The 24501-nt window shown below is 38.1% G+C and overlaps 1 protein-coding gene across 1 annotated transcript in view; it reads left to right on the top strand.

Annotated features, from left to right (window-relative positions):
* The first annotated feature begins 1316 nt into the window (after positions 1-1316).
* hpse2 (heparanase 2) overlaps positions 1317-24501 on the top strand; it is a 51248-nt gene continuing 28063 nt past the window's right edge. The window contains exons 1-3 of the mRNA XM_085182159.1: positions 1317-1743; positions 3425-3579; positions 4652-4813. Coding sequence (XP_085038285.1) covers positions 1358-1743; positions 3425-3579; positions 4652-4813 — 703 coding nt within the window. The 5' untranslated portion in view covers positions 1317-1357. The remainder of the gene's footprint in view (positions 1744-3424; positions 3580-4651; positions 4814-24501) is intronic.

Raw genomic sequence — 24501 nt, 5'->3', positions numbered from 1 at the left:
GTGAGTAGGTGTTGTATACCGGAAAGAAACGATTAAATTGAGCTTAACTTTGTGCATTTGTTTCTCTTAAGCACTTCGTTGCTCATCTGTGAGACAGCAGTGACCTTAAACGACCATCGCCTGAGGAGAGCTTGTCTCATTGCGCCCTGGAAAAAAGAAATAAGCGGATGGGGGGGGGGGGGGGGGGGGGAGCGCAGTAGCCTGCACTTTGGTTGGTGTGTGCTTGCTCACAAGTGTCCCAAGAACATCTGGACTAAATCCATATAAAGAATTGATAGGTAAGTTCCATGTGCGGAGACTTACATCCCAAATTGCTTTTAAATGCTTCTGAAAAGAGGCCAAATATCAAGACTGGCATCTCCAAGTGCCATCTTTAAAATGTGCAATCAATAATCTATTTGTCAAGAAAGCACAGCCTTTGCAATGATCATGAGTTATGCTGCTGACAAGATCTGTTCTTGTTTTGAAGCTGAATTTTTGTTCTTTTGAACAACAGCCTCGAGATTCTTTTACTTTTAATATTTTCCACTTTTTGCTGGAACGTTTAGTTTAAGAAATACGACGTAAAACGGGAGGAAACGACCTTCAGTCAGTCTCTGCAGTAATAATTTCTTACTATGATGGACAACTGAGATTTTCAGTTTGGCCAGGCGATTAGAGGCCTGCGAACGGTCAGCCAGAGTTTAGGTGAGTCTAAGCACAACTTCTGGAAGATCTTTATACAGTCTCCCATTGCGCTATCAATATGGTTATTCTAAAAAAAATCTTTTTTCATATGACAGTATTGCATACATTTAATCCAAGTTTTGCATTTCTTCCGCTTTTTTTAATGATTGATTATTATCTTTCCGAAAGGACCAGCCGCCATGGCTTATCATTTTTAAGGAAAAAAGCCTTTTTCCTCGCCAGAATGACTTAATCGGTTCTAAATGTGTACTTTTCTTACTTGTTGGTATTTGAGTATAGCTTAATTACTGGACTGAACTCGAGTTTTCTACAAAATCTGATTTTGATTTTACCATTATAGCAGCGTTTTAAGAAACAAAGATTCATGTCAGTTTCTTCAGAAAACAATAACCTCTGTATTCGGTGTTTAGGGGAAAAAAACTGCAATCATAGTTCGTAAGACTAAATTCTTATACTTGTGAACTGGGAAAACTTTCGAGCAGTCTGTCCTCATACCTCGGAGAACCTTAGAGGGGCGGTGCTGTCTTCTCTCCTCCTACCAGTTCTTGCTCTCACAACGGGAAAGGCTGGCTCGGGGCGTGCGCTCTTGCGTGCAGCTCCCAGAAATACTCGGAGGGGCGGGGGGGGGGGGGGGGGTGAGACAGCTAGACAGGAAGACAGATCCAGATCGATGAGACCGAGGTATAGAACCGCCATCGAACTCCTCGGAAGCAGAGTTTGTTTAGTGCTTGATTTCTTTCCACCTTTAAGCTTCTTTGCGCACGCTGATCTCCCTGCTCTCCAAACCAAGAAGATGCCCAAATCCTCTCCGCGCGTATTCCCATGGCCCTCCCTGTGGCTGGCATCGTTGCTTATTTTGATGGTGCAGTCGGTGCTCTCGTCCTCCTCTACGTATCAGAGACCTGCAGTCGCTGGGAAGCGCCAAGGCTTCTTGGAGAGGACGCTGGTTCTCCTGGATGTCAACACCCGCAGTTCAATCAGAGTCCTCAACGAAAACTTCCTCTCTCTCCAACTGGACCCCTCGATCATCAGAGACGGATGGCTGGACTTTCTGAGGTACAAAAGAACCTTTCCTGCTTGTCGTCTACATCGATCTATGGGTGCCCTCCTCTAAAATATTTGGAGGTTCTTTTATTCATTACGCACGAAGCCACGTTGTCTGAGTTGTCATGGATCGATCCAGCACGTTTCTTTCTCACTCCGGGAACCAAGCAGTCCAGTTCTCCATACTGATTCTGACTGAGGTTCGCAAAGTTTAACTTTAAAAAAAGACTACACTGAGAGTGGACGATTCCTTCAAAAACTGCCCATTTAGGGTTGCTGCTGTTATAGTCTACAGTGTGCACTGTTGGGTCAAGATTTGATAAAAATGATCTAATGTCTATCTAAATCTAAAATGCAAAATGTCACTTTCATAAGTTAGCCAATCTACTTTCCACCTTCTGAAAATAACTAAAAGAACAGATCGACTGGTTCCAATGGCAGCTATGTTGCATTTTTTTTAATAATGAAGGGTAACTATTTATTTATTTACTGCTGACTTTTCACCCTGAGTATATCTCTGAACAGTTGGAGGAAAGCACAGACTGAGACCACGACCCGCGCCACTGTCACAATATTTTGGCTAATGGAGCGCAGCATTATTAAAACCCAAACTTTAAAGTGTTTTTAAACTAAACACACTGACAATACCCTAAGAAGTCTCTGGCCCGCTATGACATGGATTGAGTAATGCCAGATAATGTTATTCGGTACAGCTTCTTATATAAACTGGAAACCACTCAGTGACAAAGAGTGAACACATCTTAATCCGCGCGTGGCCCATTCTCGGTTATTATTTTACAGTAAATATATGACAACATTTGATATTTTATTCACATAGCCGTTACACTTCTACGTGTCACCTAACCACTGTTCCAACTTTGATTTTTATATTTATTATTGTAGTTCGTATTGTTGTTTGTTACCCTTACATTGAATAGACGAGGATTCATGTGTGTGATCAACCAAAATTAAAAATTCAGTAAGACTCGTGGGCCGTTTCCACATTTTTCATAATTAAACTGGATTATGTGGTTTAGACTGACAATCGAGCAAAGTAGAAGTCTCTCTCTATACTTTGAATTAGTTAAAAAAAAATGAAAACCTCATACTCACTAAATGAACTTAGCTTGAATAGCTTTGTATGGACTACACGCTCCTTTTGGTCGGCCTCCATTTCACGTGAATAAAGCACATGAATAAGTAAAAGGCAGTTTGAGAGAGAGTATGAAAGAAAACAGGTAAAGAAACAGCAAGTTAGTTGGGAAAAATGTTTTAAAATTTAAAATATTGAGGATAGAATTGTTCGTCAACTACACAAAGCATGTGTGTGTGTCGTTTTAATCCTTTGTTCATCAGCTTGTGGCCTTGTACTACCTGCTGTAGTGGCTGCCAAATGCGTCGTGGGTCTGCAGACGAGGGGAAAAAGTTTTATGATAGACCTGCAGCAAATTAGCAGTTACGGGAAAATCCAATTTCTTCTGTAGCTAATCTGTTTAAATAGCTGGATGGTCTGAAGTAAACGGAACTGAAGAACGAGAGACAGGACGATCACAGAGAACGACGACTTTTTACTGACTTTAACAAATATATCCTTAGTTATAAATTTACACAGGTTAGCAGTTTTAACGTGTGAGTCTAGTCTGTAAAAACCACCCAGTTGCTGAAGTGTTTTCTTTTTGTCCCGTATCCGCAGCTCCAAGCGGCTCGTGACCCTGGCGCGAGGCCTGTCGCCCGCGTTTCTGCGCTTTGGTGGAAAGCGAACAGACTTCCTGCAGTTCAACAACCAGAAGAACCTCGCCAAGTTCAGAGGGCCGGGACCAGACTACTATCTGAAAAACTACGAGGACGGTGATTAGACATGACATTTTCTCCTCTCTCTCTGGCCCCAGTATTTATTTTAGACCTACTTTTAGAAGATGATTAAATGTTTGCTCTCATGTCAGTCCCCATTTCTTTGAGGGAATGTTAAATCCTCTGAAGCTAGGGTTGCCCATTTCTTCGTAAAACACTGTGCTACGCTGCCAGTTTAAGGACTCCTAGCTAAAACGAAAGCGAAGACGAGAGAAACGGACGTTTAAAAGAAAAGTTAGAAAACAAATCATTTTACTAGCCGCTACAACTGTTTTTAATATATCGCTCCTATAGTGTGGCTATGCCTTTTTCACAGCAGGACGTTATGACATGAACACAGGTGTTATCACCTTAATTATGATTCACACCTTAAAAGCATAAAACCTTCATTAAAGTTGTTAGAAACACCTGTGTTTACCTAACATTTCATGTCACAATGGCGGCTTTTCGCCGTGGTCCACAGAGTCAAATATTCAGTTTTTCATAAAAAAACATAAATAAATAAAAATTAAAAAACGGCAGATATTTGGCTAGATATTTTTATATAGTTTCGCTAAAGTGTGTTGACAAAATATTAGAAACACGTCTTAGTATAACCCAGTGGACTACAGTTTAACGCATCCCTAATGTGTACACTTTAAAATTAATTTAATTTTATTTAAATAGTTTGATCACACACTTCATGTTAGACACATGATAAAGGCAGAGCACTAGACTGTATTCATTTTAGATAAATGTGTATTATCAAAAAAAGTCACAACTGAGGATGTAAATGGCAACGTAAGGAGGTGGTCGTATATACTTAGTCTTGTATCTTATATCAATAAAACACGTGTGTTTCTTTGAATAGTAACAGACTGGGTTACAGATATAACTTTATGTTCTGGCTTTGGCAGTGTGTTAAACTGCTGCAGCCTTCTGGTTTCAGTGTGACTGAATTAAAAATTTAAAATAAAAAAAAAAAAAAAGATATGTACAATTAGTTTGGGGTGAAAAATTGCAACATAGGTTTCTCTATGGCAAAAATATTAATAAAATAATAATTTCTTCCGTTCATTCTGGTATTCAGATATTGTACGCAGTGACATTGCACTGGACAAGCAGAAGGGCTGCAAACTGGCCAGCCATCCTGATATAATGCTGGAGCTGCAGAGGGAGAAGGCAGCCACCACCCAGCTTGTTCTTCTAAAAGAGCAGCTGTCCAACATCTACAGCAACATTACAATAACAGGTAGGAGATCACACACACACACAGACACACGCGCACACACATGCACGCACACACACACGCACGCACGCACAAAATAGGCCTTTTTTGGCACTTATTCATATCCTGGCGTATTGTCTGCCGTTTGTTCATACACATGCATGTGCACTCACATGAGGTTCAAAGCACACCAGTGTAAACCATCAGCTTTCAGAATGACAAATGTAATTTGTAAAGGAGGAATGTAAGGATGGATATAGGGGTGCAGCAGCAGGCAAGTAAACAGAGCACTGACATTTTCGCTGGTTACAGTTAACTCAACCTGACCGCAGAAGGAACTCTGACGTCCTGATGTTGGGTGGGCTGCATTTCTTATCTGTTTTCCTTTGTGATTGATTGGGATGGAAATAAGAAGCTGCAGGAGAGGATAGTAACAGAGGCAAAAGTAAAATATTGGATTTATGTTTTAAAAGTATTGTACTGCTCAGAAAAGTCCACAGACTTGGCTGCATCTGCATCTGTCAGCAATAATTAATTCATGCTGTTTGTTTGGTTTCAGAGGACTTTGGATTCAAAATAAAATTGTAGTTGATTACTAGGAAGGTTAAGTCTTATACATGCCCTTTTTATCTTCATTAGCATCTTGAAAAGTCAGTGGGTTGGAATTGTGTTTTGGGTTGGCGGGATTTTTATACCAAAATCTGAACTACCCCAAAAAAAAAGAGTTTCAAAACCTGTAAGTTCTTTTGGAAAAGTAATGTTAGACTTGGGAATTAGCAGGGACCTGAGTTGAAGGGAATCATTAGATACAGTGATGTACATGACCACGTGTTCTCTGTCTGGAGACATTAAAAATATTTGGCCATGTGAATCTTAAAGTCATTGATAAATTATGTAAAGAATCCAAATATACGTTAATTGAACCCTGTTGAATGTGCCACTAATATTTTTGGTCATAACATGCAGAGAACAAAAAAGCCTTGCATGAGTTGGTCTACAGAGTATTTTTCATGTATTCAGACTGTACTGCTTCCCTGGGACAGACCCTCTGTGTGTTGCTGTGTGAGTGATAGAGGCAGATATGAAGACCATACATCAGCTGCATATTTTCAAATAGTCTCAAGTGCAACAGTGAAAACACAGACATATCGCATTTATCAAAGTAGGCAAATACACAGAAGAAGAATTTGTACCTGCTCGGGTGTGGGGTCAGTTCACAAGTTCAGGTCAGGAGTTATTTACTGTAGCACCCTATCATTAATACTGATCTGTTGAATGTGCAAAAAAAAACAAAAAACCCATGGCCTTGCGGTATTTCATTGTATCGCTGCAGGAACTGAAGATTTTACACAGAGTCCCAGCATTTTTGGACATATACTGTGCATGAGAGTTTGGCGGGGTTTGTTTCTTTGTCTTTTTTTTTTTTAACAGTCAGATCTATTGTTGATCAAACATGCTGGTAGCAATTACATAATTATATTTTCTTGCATTGTTCTCATATGGTGCTCATATGAATACAAATTTAAAGACACAGTACGAGCAACTAGTAATGTGGATGTTATGGCCAAGCTTGTTGAGACATGCAACTTAGTTAATTTCAGAAAAGCATATAACATGACTACTGTGCAAAACTGGAAGATCAGCAGAAAATAGTGTTGGAGTATCCAGTTCTGCAGTTCAAATCTCAACAAATACTTATTACACACACAATGTTGTTGTGATGCATTGACATCATTTGCATTATCATTCTGGTATTGTCTGAGTTGCTGTTTCTTGAAAAAGAAATTGCCATAATCTTAAAAAAGCAAGATCAGGACACCTAGTCCCAATCTTACATGTAGTATAGTGCTAATGTTGCTCAAAATTAAGACCACATTTCCCATAAACCCTGCTGCTTCCTGTCACAAAGAGGATGTTAGCAGCAGCAGCTGCAGCATAGAGGAGAGGCAACAGCTTGTCTCTATGACTAAAAGATATGTTATTTTATCCTGTAAATACTGTTTTCAAACTGTATTTAAATTTGCTGAAGCAAGTTGATGAAGTATAATCTTAAAATATTGATACATTTAACCTTTTGTGAATATGAACTAATTGTTATTTTCCTAGATTTGAGACATTTTAAGTGTCTAGGATTCATGGAGAATCATGTCCTTTTAAATGGTAAAACCTCAGTTTGGAGACCCATAGGGTAATGCTAGTTTTACGCAGGTGCCACATTTCTTATCAGACAGCACTTAATTTAGCGAAATACACTTTACTATACTGTAAAGTCTTTTCACAAAAACATCTAATTATTCCAAACACAGGCTAAGCTAAAAGCAATTATTTGAATCTATTAAGGAAATTGGTGAGGCTATTGGTTTCTTATAAAGGTGCAAAAACAAAAAATGCGGAACTGAGCAACCATTAGTTGAGAAATAAGTCACCAGAATGCACGCTGATGACACTGAAAAAGTCCTGAAAGTGTGAACATGTTTGTGTGTAAAGTCCAATCTGTGCAGAAACTTCATCTCTGTGCTGGGGAGAAACAGGGGTTCAGAGGCACTAAGGATGTGTTTAAATATGGTCTGGTAACAATTAGTCAAGATCTGTGTGTTTGTGTGTGTGTGTGTGTGTGTGCTTGTGGTGTGTGTGTGTGTGTGTGTGTGTGTAAAGGCAGGTGGTGTTTTAAAGACGTTTAACAGTCTCTCTCCATCCTTTTCCACTCACCACTGTCTGACCTTTGGCCTAGGCTTGTTAGAGCTATCAGTAATGGGGCCACTCTGAGTTTACATGCGCACACACATTCAGCTGGGGTATGAAGTTGAGAAATTACCATGACCTTAGACAAGGTCATGGCCAGCGTCATTTCATGTCTCTCTGCAGGAGAATATTCCTCCATCAAGGATCACTTCCTGGACCTTTTTCTCTTTTTTTTTTCTTTACTTTTTCTTCTCTAACTCTATCAGTTTCCTTTTCTTCATAACACAACACCTCTCTTATATTTACTGTTAGTTTAGCTATTCTGATTTCACATGAGGATAGGCATGTTTTACACTGAATGAAGCGACCAGTCCGTTCAACTTGGGACATTGCAAACCTCGTTCATGTATTGAATAGTCAAAGGATAAACACAGTTCAATTTAGGAATTCCTATACTGTGTTATTCTTGTCATATAAAACTAGAAGATCAGTATTTGTGAATAGGAACCAGAAGAAAATCTTCCAAAAACAGAGAAATCTGAGAAGCAAGAGTGAAGAGGAGGACATTGTCAGTAATGAGGTCTGCAGCTGCTTGCAGGAGAGTGAATGGAAAAGCAGTTTTCTACTTTACTTTAGAAGTATCAATGATCTTGAAATGTTTTCTTTGACATTAAATACAAAAAGAACTCATCTAATCAGTGTTTTTATAGTTCTAGCTGAAAACAGCTGCACCAATGGGGGAAAAACTGCATTGTGCCTACACAATTAACAATTGTAATATATATATAAAAAAAATGAATAACTTAATGCATGCATCAAAAGTTTCTGTAGAAGTACACAGTGAAAAAATACATACAAAAAGCTACACTGTTCTTTACTGTTAAAATTTAAAAGCAGAGTCTGTCTTTAGGCAATACTGAATATGAATATTATGATATGATTTCTTATACCTTTTGCAAAAACTGCATAAAATCAATATTTGTCATATTCAATGCAGCCCTACCCAGACACTGAGGTAATAGTATTATTTGGTTGGTTATTTTATGTTTACATGCATGAATAGTTACATCATTGGGGGAGGAATTATCTTGATGAAATATGGCAGTTGATTAGCAGTTGATTTCCTCATGAAGGCAAGGTTTTCTGGTCCTTGCTAAAGCCAGCTGTTGCTTGTTGGAGAAGCTAAGAATGAAGATCACTGCAGAAGGAGTAAAGTTATTAGGACTTTAAATTAGTAGTGTCCCCTGCACAAACTATTGCAAAGAGGAGTCATTATGTGATGATACGTAGAGATGAATTTGTTTTAATTGAGTGTAGTGAGACAAAGATGACCCCTTCACTTGATCAAATTTTGGTTTGAGATGACACACTTAAGAATATTATTTTAATGTAAGATGAGTCAAATGTTGGCTTCGTGATCTAGCAGATGGTTTGGAGCCTGACGTCACAATTTAGCCTCTACTCTTTCTGTGTCTTAGTCTGATCTCACACTCACAGTATTAAGTGACATGAATGTTTACGGGATTTAATCAGTTGTTAGGTATACGCAAACATTACTGAGAGTAGATCAGACACTAATACCATGAGCCTCTCTCTGTAAGTTGGCACAGTCAAGGCTAGAAACCGCTAACAGAAAGATGCATAGCTCCCCAGGAAACATGAGAAGAATGACAGGAAAGTGAAATACGTTAATGTATATGTAATGCATTCTTTGCAACAAATGTGCTTGTGCACTTGATAAAGGTCATTATGCTTAAATGAAATCTTGGCCACGTAGTTTATTTGGCGTGTGTACAATCATACCTAAACATGAAGTCTACATGTAAAACTGAAGGTTTTTTGTCAACGACTGTATGTTTCAGTGACTTAGTCAGTGTTCAGATTCTGAGTTGCAACATATGGGAGAATAGAGGAGAATTTCACTGTATGCATATCTCAAATGTTCCACAGAGTTAGAGGATAGCCTTTCTAAGCCTGCTAGAAAATATGAACAGGGCTGGACATGCAAACTTTGATTATTACTTTTGACTGTTTTCATTAATACTGTACACACTGCTGCACTCTAGCTTGTGAAACCAGCTGTACTTTTGTGTACACACTTGATGTAAAACTGCACATCAAATGTGTAAACACATATTGAAATATTTCACCCCAGCTCAGATATCAAATCTGATTTTTTTTTTTTTTTGTGTGAAAAACTCCTATTCTGTGTGCAGTACAACTGTGAAAACCGAAATGAAATTCTTGATAGAAAGCGTAATGAGACACTAACATACAGGAATATGTTAGAAATCTGGAAAGACAAAATTAGGAACAGAACGGGGAATTCACTGAACATCTGTGGATGGCTTGAAAATGTTTTCATCAAAACAAACTGGCACAGCTGTCTATAGCCTCTAGTTATAACTTTCTCTTTTTAAAAAATCAAAACACATTTTCTCGCAGCACTGGGAAACATGCTCTATTCTTTGTATTTGTTCTGCTCACCAACTTCTCCCAGACCTTTATCACTCCTCTTCTTAATCGTATGCTTTAAACTCTTTCGTGAGTGACCAGAAGTGTTTCTCCAATGGCTTCCTTATCTTTTTGTTTAAAATTGCCTCAGTTAGTATGTTCACACTTTGCGTGAACTGTAATGGATTTGGTTTTTGGTGTTGCAGCTGCTTCAGTACCTGGACCATCTTTAGCTCACTGCTGAATACAGATTTATGAGAGTTTCCCCTGCCAAGTTTCACACGGTAACACTACAGTGCAGCCAGTTGCCATGTCAGCAGGAGAGTGAATATAATCTGCTTTGATTTGTATGTATCCATAATGATATTATTAGATATGAGCAGCTATTGCGGTTCTTGGACAGAGTGGAGGTAGTTGAAAAAACATTAAAGGTTGTGTGCATATTTTTTCATGCAACGTATTGCCCAATTGTTTACTTTATTGCACTATTAAAAGAAGAGATGCTAGAACCCTGCTGTGTTGTCCTGCCAATAGCTTAAGGGAGTCAGAAGCATAGCATTTCTTTTCACAGATACGTGAAGTGTGAGTTTTTATGTATTTTTCTGCCTTCAAACTGCACTCACACTGTCTTATATGAAGTTTGTGTTGAAGAGGTTTTGCAATAGTAATTTCATAAATTTCAATTAAATTCTTTTGCATTTTTAAACTTTTCATTTATTGCAAAGAAGAAATATTTAAATTGGACTGTTTTGTGTTGTTCTGCCAATCCAAGCAGTAACTGCAAACTGGACAAAGCCTATTATGATAATACCCAAAATAAGCCTTTCCAAATTAGCGTTAAATTCTGTTTGAAATTCCGAATTGTTTTCTGGTCTTAGGTTTTACATAGTAGCTTTTTTTTTTTTTTTTTTTTTTTTTTTTTTTTTTTTTTTTTGCAGTATTACATTAGATGCAATACACACACTTATGAAAGCGCATTAGAACCAGACTGGGGACAGTACTGTTGGTATCCACACGCTGAAATCCGGGCACACACTTGATTTCTGGACTACAAAAGTCAATATTTGTCTGACAATGACCTGCCTGAAAACCAGTTAACAAAAACAGGATTTATAGTTACAAAAGGGATCCATGTGTAAAAAAAAAAAAAAAAAACTCATAAATTTAAAGTGAGTAGTAAAATTATTAACGTCTTCATTACTTGCACACCTTGAGCAAATTTTCTGCACTTTAGTTTACCTATTGGCTTAAAATGTATCCCATCTGCTTTTATATCTTTTGAAACAAGACATGCTCTTTTCTTTTGGGTTTTTGTTCAGAACCATAACCTTCTTTGTAGTTTTTTTTTTCATATATATTTTGTGGCTTTCAGGGATTTACTTCATTGCATTTGTCCTCTCGGTCACCATGTGTATCATCTTAGCGCAGATGTGTTTAAAGTCATGTTCATTTTAAGTGTATCTGTAATAACAACCATTCTCTAAATAACTTGCATCATTAGATTATTCATGTTCATGTGAACACTGAAAAGATTTGGATCCAGACTTAAACCCTGCGGCACGTCACTGCAACCAGTTTCACAGACAGAGCCATTTACAGCATAACTCAAAGTAGTGAACTATCTATAGACAAAGGAGCTCAGTCAGAACATGACTTCATGTGAATTTGTGTGACCTTTTTTTTTTATGTGTGTTTGGCTGAATTTATAACGTGCTTTTTTTTCTCATTCTTACATGTCAGTTTACAATTATCACCAGTGACGTAATCTCAGCGTGACAAACTTTTGATTGCCATATAGCCTACTTTTTTCCTTACTCTTTCCACATGGCCTACACAGATCCAGAAGTGTCTGTTTTTCCTTGATCGAAAGAATACCCAGTGTTTAAATCATGGATGGACATAACATGTAATTCCATGTGTTTGCAATATGCCCCGAGACAAGTGCCAGCAACCTGCAAACGAATGTCATTTTAATAGCCTGATGCATGGGAAATGTTTGAAAGCAGTCCTTCCTCTCCTGTGATTGTTTGGCATGACATCCAACCTCCACATTTTTCTTCAGAGCTCTAGAAAACATACGTTTTGTGTCAAATTTCAAATCATGGCACTGTGTTCTACACTGCTTTGAGCAAGCTTGTACCAGTGGGATGGCTCTGTTGCTGGAATGCTGGTACCTCTTGAATATATGTGTCTAGGTCTCCGTGTGTTTATACAGACTGTAAGTGTGTGTATGTGTCAGCTCCTTATGGGTCCAGATGAAGTTGTTATCCCAAGGCAGAAAACATGCCTCCTTCATTACCAGTGAGACACATTTTATTTCCTTAATTTGACTCTTAGGCTGTCATCCGTTATTTATGAGATTACCCTGTGTGTTTGTGTGTGTGCCTGTCCATATGTATTCATTGTGTGTACAGTTTGCACTGGAAATAGGGTCTGGTAAGGGGCTGAAAAGCTGTAACTGCTGTTTAGAGAGGTGATTTGACTTGGTGTTTAAGAATGTTACGCTAATGTTTCTTCTCTCAACTACTTACCCTGGAATTTAACACACTCATTAGCATCGCACAAATGTTGGCAACATTGCTACACGCGTGTGTGTGCTCCAGGAAAGTGTCTGCTATTTCTTGTAGCGAGAGAATACAGTTTTGTTGGGGCTGAGCTGTCATCAGTACGTATCTAAGGAGTTGAGTAAATTTTAGAATGAGTACATAAACACTGTTCTTTTATATTACATTTTTGTATTAAGAAATTAAAATAAAATATTTTCATATGTTTTACCTGAATAATTTTAATATTTTTTTCCTCCTACATTCTGCTTAACGTTTCTGTAATACTTAGTTGCAGTGGTAAATGTAACTTTAGATATATAATATATATGCACAGTTGCAGAATATGGATGGGACTACTTACCACCTTTTCAGACTGACGTTCTTCCTCTAGTCTAATGTGATTTGCACCCAACGTTTTTTAACCATAATCATTCACATTATTCCTGTTGGATAAATTGTTTCTTTCCCCTCTTTGGTTCATACTTGTGTTCATACTTCAACACTGGGGATATTTAACTTATTGTGTCATCGTGCACTAAACCCCATCCCCCCAAAAAACGTTGCTTGCATACATGTTTGGCATGTTTTTCTTTGGCCACTTGTGAATCCTGTTTAATTCTGTTCCTTTTTTTTTTTTTCTTTCATTTGGAGCATATGTTGGATTGTGTTGGACCTTGTCAGAGGCCATCTATCACTCCATGGTGTCCTGCTGAGTTGGAGATTCACAGCACAGCTCTCAACTCTCAAAATGAGAAAACAAGAGCATGAGTGAAGAATAAGAGAGCAGAGAGAAGGGGGGAAAATGGGGAATGAATAGAGTGAGAAGTGAACCAACAGACTGATCAAAACAGAAGTATAAAGAGCAAAACGAGAGCAAAACTTGAAGATGAATAAAACATTTCAACTCATGTGAGACCTCCAGTTTTTCTCTAGAACAATCTTTTACCATCTCAGCCACCCCCAGCACTTAAGGTCCATCGCACAAGCCAACACCTGTGGTGTAAACTGTGCCTTCAAGGTTGAGCAAACCTGTAAATGTTCAGGGATCAGTAGCTTCACAAGTGTTAGATTTCCCAACAGCCTCAGAGCACAAATAACATCTTCAAAGCACCCTTCCAAAAACATCTTTAATAACTAGGGTGTTTCCAAAAATCTTTCACAACCCACTAGCTTGTGTCAATTTCTTGTTACCACTGATGGATGGAAATCAGGACAGTCAATTTTTATAATGATTTTTTTGGCATGTTTATAAAAATACCATATTATATTGTTTCTGATGTACTTCTATTTTCATAGCTTAAAAGAAATCACAGTTGCCTTTAGGAAACTATTAAAAAAAACTTGGTTGTGGTTAGGAAATAAAGGGCAAGTTCTACCTGCTTCAGGGGCCTTGCTGCTGGCTGTCCATGACCTTTGACCTGGACATAAAAAGAGGACATCTAGGTGCCTTAGAGGGATGTGTAGAGAAGCTACTTCCTAAATTATTATGTGTAAATTATATTGTTTTTGAGGTGGTATCTGAAGACCCTGTTATTTGTAAAACAAAAAACAAAACAAAATAAAAAACAAAACTAATGAAAAAATGCATAATATTCTTGATTATGAAACCCATTACTTAACAATATATATTATTGTCCTCTTCCATCTACTCACTGACCCACATATCCCAAAATGATCTCATATATTTAATAAATAATTCAAGTGATGTAACAAAGTGAAGATTGATGCCAGATTTTTTTTTAAGTGGCTTCAGTATTGGCTCAGTAAATTGTAAGTTGTTTTCCAACACATAACTCAAATGACAAACAGCAGTATAATGCAATTCCTCCATTATAAATTTGTGCCTCAGTGTGAGAATTAAAAGAAAGAATTACTGTGTTGAGGCAACATCCCCAAATATACCTGCTACTTTACTGGCACTCATTGATTTGTTACAGAGTCATATCAGTTCATTGTTAACAGCTGCCTCTGAACTATGCAAATCCTGCTGTTCTTAAAGCAATATTTCTGCATTAAAAAGGTCAGGACATGCATGACATACATGCATTATTCAGTCTGGGAGTTATCTTTTCACACATCTATTATCTTGACGTTCTGATGTGCAACCAACCATAAACTGTATGTATAATATGGATAACTTCACCTGGTGGCTAGTAAAAATACTATTCTGAAACACCAACTTGAACATTTTGAAATATGGACTGACAAGTCCAGGATTGACAGTAAGATGGAGATTTGTCTATTACAGCACATCCACTAATCAAATCAGACCCCATTTTTGTCTAAAAGGCCTAATTAAAAAGAAAAAAAAATCATGCTGTACTGACGAAGGCTTTAAACTAAATTGTACCAGCATAAACTGGGTTTGGTGTTTTTGTTTTTGTTTTTTTGTTTTGTTTTTTTTTAAATAGTAAGATAACACAGTAACAACATTGAATGAAGGAGGTGGGGACATGCAAATAATAAATCAGTATTGAAAACTGATTTATTAATGCTTGCAACATGCAGTTTACTGCTAATTTTGCCAATATTTAACGTAAAAGAAAGCATGTATTTTTTTGCATTCCTCAGTAAATCTGGCCCTAAGTAACTAATGGGGTCATTTTTCTTGGACTGAATTTGACTTATGTTTTTTAACAGTACGAGTGCACGCCACGTCTTTTAGTAATGCTGCAGGTTTAAAGCACATTTGCTTCACTTTTCAGACCCTGAGACATTTTAAATATAGTCTGTAGATATATAACATGAGTATGCATCAAGTACATCTCTAACTTACAAAGAAAGTGGCTCAAGTATGTCAACTCATGCTCTGGATAGTGTCAATATAGTTACCTATAAACAACATTAGTTGTTTCCTTCCTTTAGATCTCTATAATGAAAATCCAGACAAAAGCCGAGTATCGTGTCCTCTAGAAAGATTGAAACTGCAGGTGCCCAGCTACCTTCCACAGCAATGATTCATAGACTTTATCCCAAAAAAACAAACATATCCAGTGCTCAAACAACATAATCCAGAGTTGCAGGAAAATGCTAAAAAGTCTTACAAGGAAACCGACTTCACAGGGTAATCGTCTCTTTGTATTTTTTTCCTTTTTTTGTTGCTTGTTTTCATTTCTGTTTATTGTGAAAGATTCTGATCACTGAGCAGCTTTAGGGAGTAATGGATTACAGTGTGGGTTTTTGTTTACACTTGAAAAATGTTGTAAACTGAAGTGAGAGAAGCACGGTGGGCTGTGTGTTTTGATCAGATAGAGCCTTGAGTCGAAGTCTTTAAGTCAGAACCCACATCACTATCAGAGCCTGTATTTTGTTTGTTTGTAAATCTCTAAAAAAACAAAAAGAAAAAAAAACATTAGGAACTTGGACGGACACATATGGAAGCCAGTTTATGCTTGAATGTTAGGATGGTAACCTACTTTTACTGAGACCAACAACAGATAGCGGTTTGGCTTCAACTTAAAATCAGTCACCTCCGTAAAGTTTTTTGGCTCATTAGAAGAGTAATAGAGGCATAATGTTAGATGTGTGACCAAATTGTTTTCTTTCTCATTTTCCAGAGTCTCTCTTTGTTTCTGTTTTTGTTAATTGGCTTAAGTATCCAGTAATTGGTGCTTTGGGTTTTTATTTGGAGATTTTATTAGATGCCAGCTGATTGATTGTTACAAGATGACAGCAGAAATATGTAAGATATTTTATGGCCTTTCATCACTTAAGCAGTGCAACCCACTTAACTTATTTATTTTATGTCTTAACCATATTATACAACTGTTTATGTGTTGTAAAGAAATAGAAGGAAAATAGAAAGAAAAGGATGGGAAAAAAATTGGAGTAGAGTGTGTTTCATGCATTAAAGCATCTCAGTTCTTATAGATGGTTGGCCTCAAAGCCCTTTTGCTCTGGTGCGATTTGACTTTAAAGGAACCCTGGTCTGTGGGACAATGCGCTCTGTTATTAAAGGAATTTTATAAGTCCATAAGTGTGTAATGAAATTTGCCTCGGTCAAAGGAGCGAAGCACGGAAAGTAAAACTGGAATTGAATTTTCGTGGTACGTTCCTTAGACCTGCATTCCCTTAGGGAGAGTACAGGACTGCTTGCAGTGGCCCAGGCAAGAAGAGGCCAAGTGAAATCTTTCCCTGAGGTTTTGAACTTTTGCCGTGAATGGCAGGAGCCGACACCTCTAACCAGGAGCAGATGTTTGGCTTGGCCTGGTCCGTCCGCTGGCAGAGTAGGGAACCCAGGGTTTGATTGAGCCAGCATGCCCTACTCACAACACTAATAGCCTTGCTCTGCATTACTTAGGCTACCCCTGCTGAAGTCTGCTGCCTTCAAACTCCTTTACTGTAGGTCTAGAAGAGACATGGGAACAGAGCTGAGCCAAGACTCCTGTGCATTCATAGCAACATTAGAATCTCAACACTGAAGCAAAGCCGTAGGTGATTCTGCTATAATGTTAAGCAACTGGCATCTTTTGATGCTTTTTTAGATTTGCCTTGAGTTTAAATTTTTCACTCATCATTATGTATGTGTATACAAAATAAGTACACGTTAACTATAGAAATATTAAAAATTGATTGCTTTTAGTCTAACTTGTGTCAGCGGTAAATATTTTAAGCCAACGTCTCAGTGCATATTTATGTTAAAAAAGGATCAAACTCATAAAATGTTGTCAGTATAAACATTTAGAATAATCCAGCGGATTCAGGTGATGTTAGAGGTTTGTTTTTGTTGTAAGCAAATGAAGGACAGCTGTCTCCAGCGTTTAAGAGTAAATACTGAAGATATTACAAGACACATTGCCTTTTTATCTTCTAAAATCTCTCCTGATTTTCTTATCCCCCAACATGAAACATTTTTGAAGTTCTAATGTAAACATCTTAGTCCCACCAGATGTTGAGCATCTTCTCTTTACTGGCAACCTTTACTGAAACGTTGAAAAAGACACTGTAAGCTGTCTAAACTGCATGGCATGTACAAGCATAGTCCTTCTACACACTTGGTAAAGATTTAGATTTTATCATATAGTTATAGTTCAGTCATATTTCCGTTTGTGTTTTATAATATAAATGTAATTATGTTACTAAAAATATGTTTAGGATCTGAAAAATGTACAGAGCACATTACTGTCAACTGTAAGCAGGTACAAAAAACAATGCTTATAAAATCCTAATTATGTATTAATTATTTGTTTTCTTAGCATGACTCTGTCACTTGTCCCTCATGGGGTTAATATCGTACACTGTTTCTAATGGTTAAATAATCTAGGATCAAGATTTGAGGGGAAAACGTAAATCCTAAAATAAATTCAGTACATCAGCATTACTGGTGAGCAGACATTACTTGGACTGCTTTCTAAAGGATATTGTGATAAATGGTGCGAATCAAATCACTAATGCTAAAAATGTTTATTCTGATGGATGAACTTGCAGTAATATTTTGACACAGCAATGTATTTTTGAGGTTTCCTACACTGGGTGTAAATGAAATGGTATTTATTTGTAAAACTGGAAAAATATGTGTGATTGAATTCAAATATTTTAGCATACAATATGGTTTTTGTATCGGTTAAAAGTACCGCCACAAGTGTTAGAGCACTAAAGAAGAATGTCATTTTTCTAAACTGCAAACATCTCAACAGACTAATTGACCAAAACATAATAATAAAACAAATCAAAATCTCACTTGCATGCAAGCCTCTGCCAATAAGTCCTTGTGTAGATGGAAAGCAAATGGAGTAAAAAATGTTTTCAGATGAAGAATAGGCTCAATTTGTTATAGCATTAGGTTCTCAGCAGACAACTTCATGAAACTTAGCCAGAGCACAAGACTGTTGAGAGGATGGTTTGAGAGGACTTTGGATTATGTGATTTATTAAGGTGATTAGTTGGAAAATGTTTCTGTGTCTATTTCCTTGAAAATCTGGCAGGAATATAATCTCTGTCATACTGGGTGCTGTAAAAATCTCATGGGACTGCTGCTTGTTTTTAGATCAAGAACTGTGTTGATCTGCAATGTGCTGGATCTCCTCCACTGTGTTAAAACTCTGATCCTTCAACTGAAATTTAATTTTGTGCTAAAGGACAGTTTTGTACAATAACATGCACCATTGTTGAGGTGATTTGCAGCAAATCTCCTCCATCAGATACCAGTATAACTGCATGCTTAGATGCTGATCGTGAGTAGCAAATTCTCAGTGCACAATCCTATGAACGTCAAAAAAACCTCAGCTTTCATCACCACTGATGATCCTCATTGTGATTTTGAGTCAGTCTGACACAGAAGTTGGACTGTTTGCTTTGCTTTGAAGGTAGAGGTCCATGATTAAAGCTGCAGACGTGCAAGTGCAAGCTGTAGAAAAGGACTTTGCAGTGATTCCATCCTATGTTGCACAAGTATAAACAGCTTTTGACCTATATGTCACACAATAAGCAGGCACTGAGAACAATATCTACCAAACAGACATTTGAGGGGCTTATTTTAGGTTTGCTAAATAGCAGTGTTAGATCTTTTCACGTTAAGTAGTGACCACAAGATTTAAAGCTAAAACTGCCTGTTTTAGACAGAAAGAACTGTGTTCCTGTGTAAAGAGCCAACATAACATATATAGGTTTTGGTTTTTGTGACTAAAGTTATTCCATGACATTCCAGAAGAATATAATAGATATGAAAAGAAAACACAAAAGGTCTCCATGAATGTAAATTTAAAACCTTGAAACATTTTTTTTTTAGTATTTTATACTGTGCTAAATTAGCAATTGTGCACTTTTGTCTTCTAATCTTCTCATTTTTATCTTCTAATTTCATAATGTATAATTTTTTTTAAACCTGAAAAGATGATCATTTTATCATCTTAAGAGACCTGTAGGAATTTTTTCTCTGGCTTGAACTCACTGGCAAAGTATTGGTTCAGGTATTATCCGAGAATTATTATGAAAATAATACATTTCTAAAATGTTATTCCATCATTCAGTCAATTATATTTAATTAGTGCAGTTATAAGTGATTAGATTTGAATTGCAAAATAACAAATGGCTTATGTAGTCGGTATGGTCTGCCCATTACGTAGTAGCATTTTTAGAAACATTTTCTGTCTTTTTCCAGCATCTGATATTATAAATGTATAATTACCTATAAAAGTTGTTATGCAAGATGGTGATTCAGTAACTGTTTAATCTGGCTCTGCACGTTCAGCTGAAGAACCTCCAGTTTAAGTGAAGCATAAGTAATGTGTGTGGATATAGTTTGAGAGTGGAAGATGATTGCTGTGATTATGGTGATTATTCTAGCAGTGAAAGGGAGTCTGGAATATTGTGTGTTTGCATTGCTGCCCGCTTGGGATCTGGTCTTCATAACCCTCATTCATCACACTGCCTGGGATCAAAGATACCCTTTTTGAACTGGAATGTAGCAGATGTCCATTATGCCCCAACACATTGTTGCCCTTTGCCAGTGGTATAATTTTTGAATATGATGTTGAAGGTGTTAAAAGAAGCATTTGTTAAAAACTTGTGAAGATAGCCACTGTGTCTGAATCCTAAGCAGGTGTGTTGTTTAAAGGACTCCTGAAAATATTTTAGGTTCAAGCTCTTTGATGACTCAGGGCAGTAAAGCCCTGGGCTAGTCTCTCATTCATTCCAGCCTATGTATGTGGAGGAGTTTTGTTTCTCTACAACTACAGAGCATTCAGTGCTTAATTACAGCATCAGCAGAGGTGTGTGAGACGAGATGGCTAAGCAGATAAGAGGCGGAAGCTTTACAACAACCCTCTTTGTAGGTGACAGCGTTACTAATCTTTGGTGGTGAAACTGTCAGGTATTGCATTCACACCCTTTTGCTTAACTGCCCTGTGTTGGCCAAAAAAAGTAAACAGTTTATGAAGTGTAAAATATGTTACATGGTAAAAATGCAGTTTTATATCCTACAGTATAAAAGCAACAATATACATACAGTGGGGCAAAAAAGTATTTAGTCAGCCACCGATTGTGCAAGTTCCCCCACTTAAAATGATGACAGAGGTCAGTAATTTGCACCAGAGGTACACTTCAACTGTGAGAGACAGAATGTGAAAAAAAAATCCATGAATTCACATGGTAGGATTTGTAAAGAATTTATTCGTAAATCAGGGTGGAAAATAAGTATTTGGTCAATAACAAAAATACAACTCAATACTTTGTAACATAACCTTTGTTGGCAATAACAGAGGTCAAACGTTTACTATAGGTCTTTACCAGGTTTGCACACACAGTAGCTGGTATTTTGGCCCATTCCTCCATGCAGATCTTCTCAAGAGCAGTGATGTTTTGGGGCTGTCGCCGAGCAACACGGACTTTCAACTCCCGCCACAGATTTTCTATGGGGTTGAGGTCTGGAGACTGGCTAGGCCACTCCAGGACTTTCAAATGCTTCTTACGGAGCCACTCCTTTGTTGCCCGGGCGGTGTGTTTTGGATCATTGTCATGTTGGAAGACCCAGCCTCGTTTCATCTTCAAAGTTCTCACTGATGGAAGGAGGTTTTGGCTCAAAATCTCACGATACTTGGCCCCATTCATTCTGTCCTTAACACGGATCAGTCGTCCTGTCCCCTTGGCAGAAAAACAGCCCCATAGCATGATGTTTCCACCCCCATGCTTCACAGTAGGTATGGTGTTCTTGGGATGCAACTCAGTATTCTTCTTCCTCCAAACACGACGAGTTGAGTTTATACCAAAAAGTTCTACTTTGGTTTCATCTGACCACATGACATTCTCCCAATCCTCTGCTGTATCATCCATGTGCTCTCTGGCAAACTTCAGACGGGCCTGGACATGCACTGGCTTCAGCAGCGGAACACGTCTGGCACTGCGGGATTTGATTCCCTGCCGTTGTAGTGTGTTACTGATGGTGACCTTTGTTACTTTGGTCCCAGCTCTCTGCAGGTCATTCACCAGGTCCCCCCGTGTGGTTCTGGGATCTTTGCTCACCGTTCTCATGATCATTTTGACCCCACGGGATGAGATCTTGCGTGGAGCCCCAGATCGAGGGAGATTATCAGTGGTCTTGTATGTCTTCCATTTTCTGATGATTGCTCCCACAGTTGATTTTTTTCACACCAAGCTGCTTGCCTATTGTAGATTCACTCTTCCCAGTCTGGTGCAGGTCTACAATTCTTTTCCTGGTGTCCTTCGAAAGCTCTTTGGTCTTGGCCATGGCGGCGTTTGGAGTCTGACTGGTTGAGGCTGTGGACAGGTGTCTTTTATACAGATGATGAGGTCAAACAGGTGCCATTCATACAGGTAACGAGTGGGGGACAGAAAAGCTTCTTACAGAAGACGTTACAGGTCTGTGAGAGCCAGGGATTTTCCTTGTTTGAGGTGACCAAATACTTATTTTCCACCCTGATTTACGAATAAATTCTTTACAAATCCTACCATGTGAATTCATGGATTTTTTTTTTCACATTCTGTCTCTCACAGTTGAAGTGTACCTCTGGTGCAAATTACTGACCTCTGTCATCATTTTAAGTGGGGGAACTTGCACAATCGGTGGCTGACTAAATACTTTTTTGCCCCACTGTATTTTCATGTAAAAAGCTTTAAAGTTTTTCCTTTACATGAAGTGTACGGACATATGGTGCAAACAGAACAAAAGTGTCAGACCATATGTATATATTACTTTCATGTAATTGAATCTTCTTTTTTTTGGGTCAGAATGTCCTCCTTTCTCTGTCTCAGACTCCAAACAAGTCCCCACATTAATCTCATAATAACTCTAATAACTTCTAATGCTTACAAGTCTGAACACATGTCTTGTGTTGGACCTTGACCTGATGAAGATCATTTTGCAGCAAACATGGTGTAGGTCTTATTCTTCAGTATGACTGCTAACAAAATACTATCCATCCCTAGACAGTTATGCAAGTTGGTTTATATTTTGTCTCAGCACCCTGCCAACTGGCAATACTAGCCTGTCCATCAAGAAGGATTTCTTTTGCTTATCAAAAAAACCTTTTATTTCTATTACTTCCTGTCTGTAACACAATAATATTAGAAGAGTAACTTCATCGAATTTGACTAATTGCGTGCCTTTGTGGTGTCACTTTGAATGTAAATGCTGGGTGTTCAAATATTAGAATTGGTTGCACATTGCAAAGAAGCTGCAGATTGGCCATCTTAATCATCTTGTTATTAAGACAATTGTTTGCCTTAGACAGCGATGAACCCTCAGTTCAATTCACAAGTTACTAAACAGTCTGTCAGTTTGTAATAAAAGAATCATTCACAACAATTTTGGCTAATGATAATGGCTGCTGTATTACCTCGTGCTTTGGTTGTGTTTGGTAGTGGTTTATAGGTAGCTCCACAGTGCATACAAATACAACAGACATGGTGATGTTTCTCTCCTGGGAATTCACTCCTTGCGCACACCTTGTATCTTTACAAGCCAATGAGGTCATTAGTATCTAACAAGCGTGCTTTTCCCATTAGGGAGTGATAGACAGCGGCCATTGCCAAACAGATGTGAAAACCACTCACACCCCAAACACATTTCCCTCACACTCTTTCCCCCCAACAAGTGGTTTGAGTTACATGGCCCGAAGCCAATAAAAGACACTTGATGTCATTTTGTCCATTTCACTGCCTTTCATTTGTTATATGCTGCATCTTCTTGCCTTATTTGGAACACTAGGGAAAATAGTGCTTGCACACACACACACACACACACACACACACACACACACACACACACACACACACAGGAGCACAGAGTTGTTGTACTTTACATCAAGAACAGCGTATGTTAACATACCACTCATCTTACTCACCAGTCCTGTTGAGCTGCTCTGCATCTCTTTACACTGGGTTCACAGAAGGGGGCCACACGCAAGTCTAGTCAGAGCAAATTCACAGATTGAGATAATCTCTCTCTCACATTCTGGTTTCAACACATATGGACGCACACACACATATCAGTCCCCCTCTACTAACAGAATTGAAAACAGGTGCCCACCACATATCTTGCATTCTTCCAAAATACAAAAGTGGTTTGACCTGAATGGTTTTGCTGAAGTGGAGCCCCCCTGTATGAAAGAAGAGTCCATGTGGAGATGTGTGTTTGTGTAAACATGGAGGCGTTGGGTTCTATGCAACATGCTGGTGGAGCAGCACAGACTCGCAGTATATTAGAACCACATTTTCCCTCTGCGCAACCCTAACATTCAGTGTCAAGCTAGCGTCAGGGTAAGTCATAGATATACCACGCGAACATAGCAAAACACCTCTTTTAACAGCTTTGTGCACAGCGACCGTAACAGTATACTGGTCTGGGTTTCACCGATATGGATGAATTATTAAACTGCGGTTTGATCGATAGCTGCTCTTGAACATTTGACTAGCTGTTGAAATAATTGGATATATCAGTCTTCAGATGACCTCGCTTCAGTCACACTGTCTTGCTCTGCAGCCTGAGAGGATCTGGTTAGTGGATGACCCGACCAATGAGAAACAGAAGGCAGAGATAAACCACTGGAGCTGCTGGAAATTGTAGCCATAATGGAGGTGGCGATGATAAATGCACTGAGCTTGAGTTTTCCTGGATATTTGGGCAGTTTAATTCCAAATCTTTCATGACATCATCTTGCATGTTGTAACCGCACGTGTTGTGTGTAAGTATAAATATTAGATTAATTTTAATCCATCTGGTAAAGCCTCATAAACTGTCATCAACAATTTTCTCCAGCATGTTAACAATAATTTGATGGATGTATTGTTTCAGAATAGCCATTTCCACCATCTTTTCCCCATTGAGTTTACAGTGTGCGTTTCACTGCAAACTTTAAGCCAGTGCGCTGTGAGTTTTTACAGCTGACAGAGAAAATTACAAGCATCTATTGAACAGGGCGGTAATGTGCTCAGCGTGATTTTTATTTCATGCATAACTTTCTTTTCCTCCTATAAGTTATTAAATCATTAGAGGAAAGAAAAATAACAAAAAGTTTTAGAATTCATTTTAGATCATCTTCATTAGCAGTGTGGACACTTTTCAAGAACTCTGGA

This window comes from Neolamprologus multifasciatus, chromosome 13, assembly GCF_963576455.1.
Source record: "Neolamprologus multifasciatus chromosome 13, fNeoMul1.2, whole genome shotgun sequence".
In the NCBI taxonomy this organism is placed as follows: domain Eukaryota; kingdom Metazoa; phylum Chordata; class Actinopteri; order Cichliformes; family Cichlidae; genus Neolamprologus; species Neolamprologus multifasciatus.
This window is presented reverse-complemented; position numbering and strand designations above follow the sequence as displayed.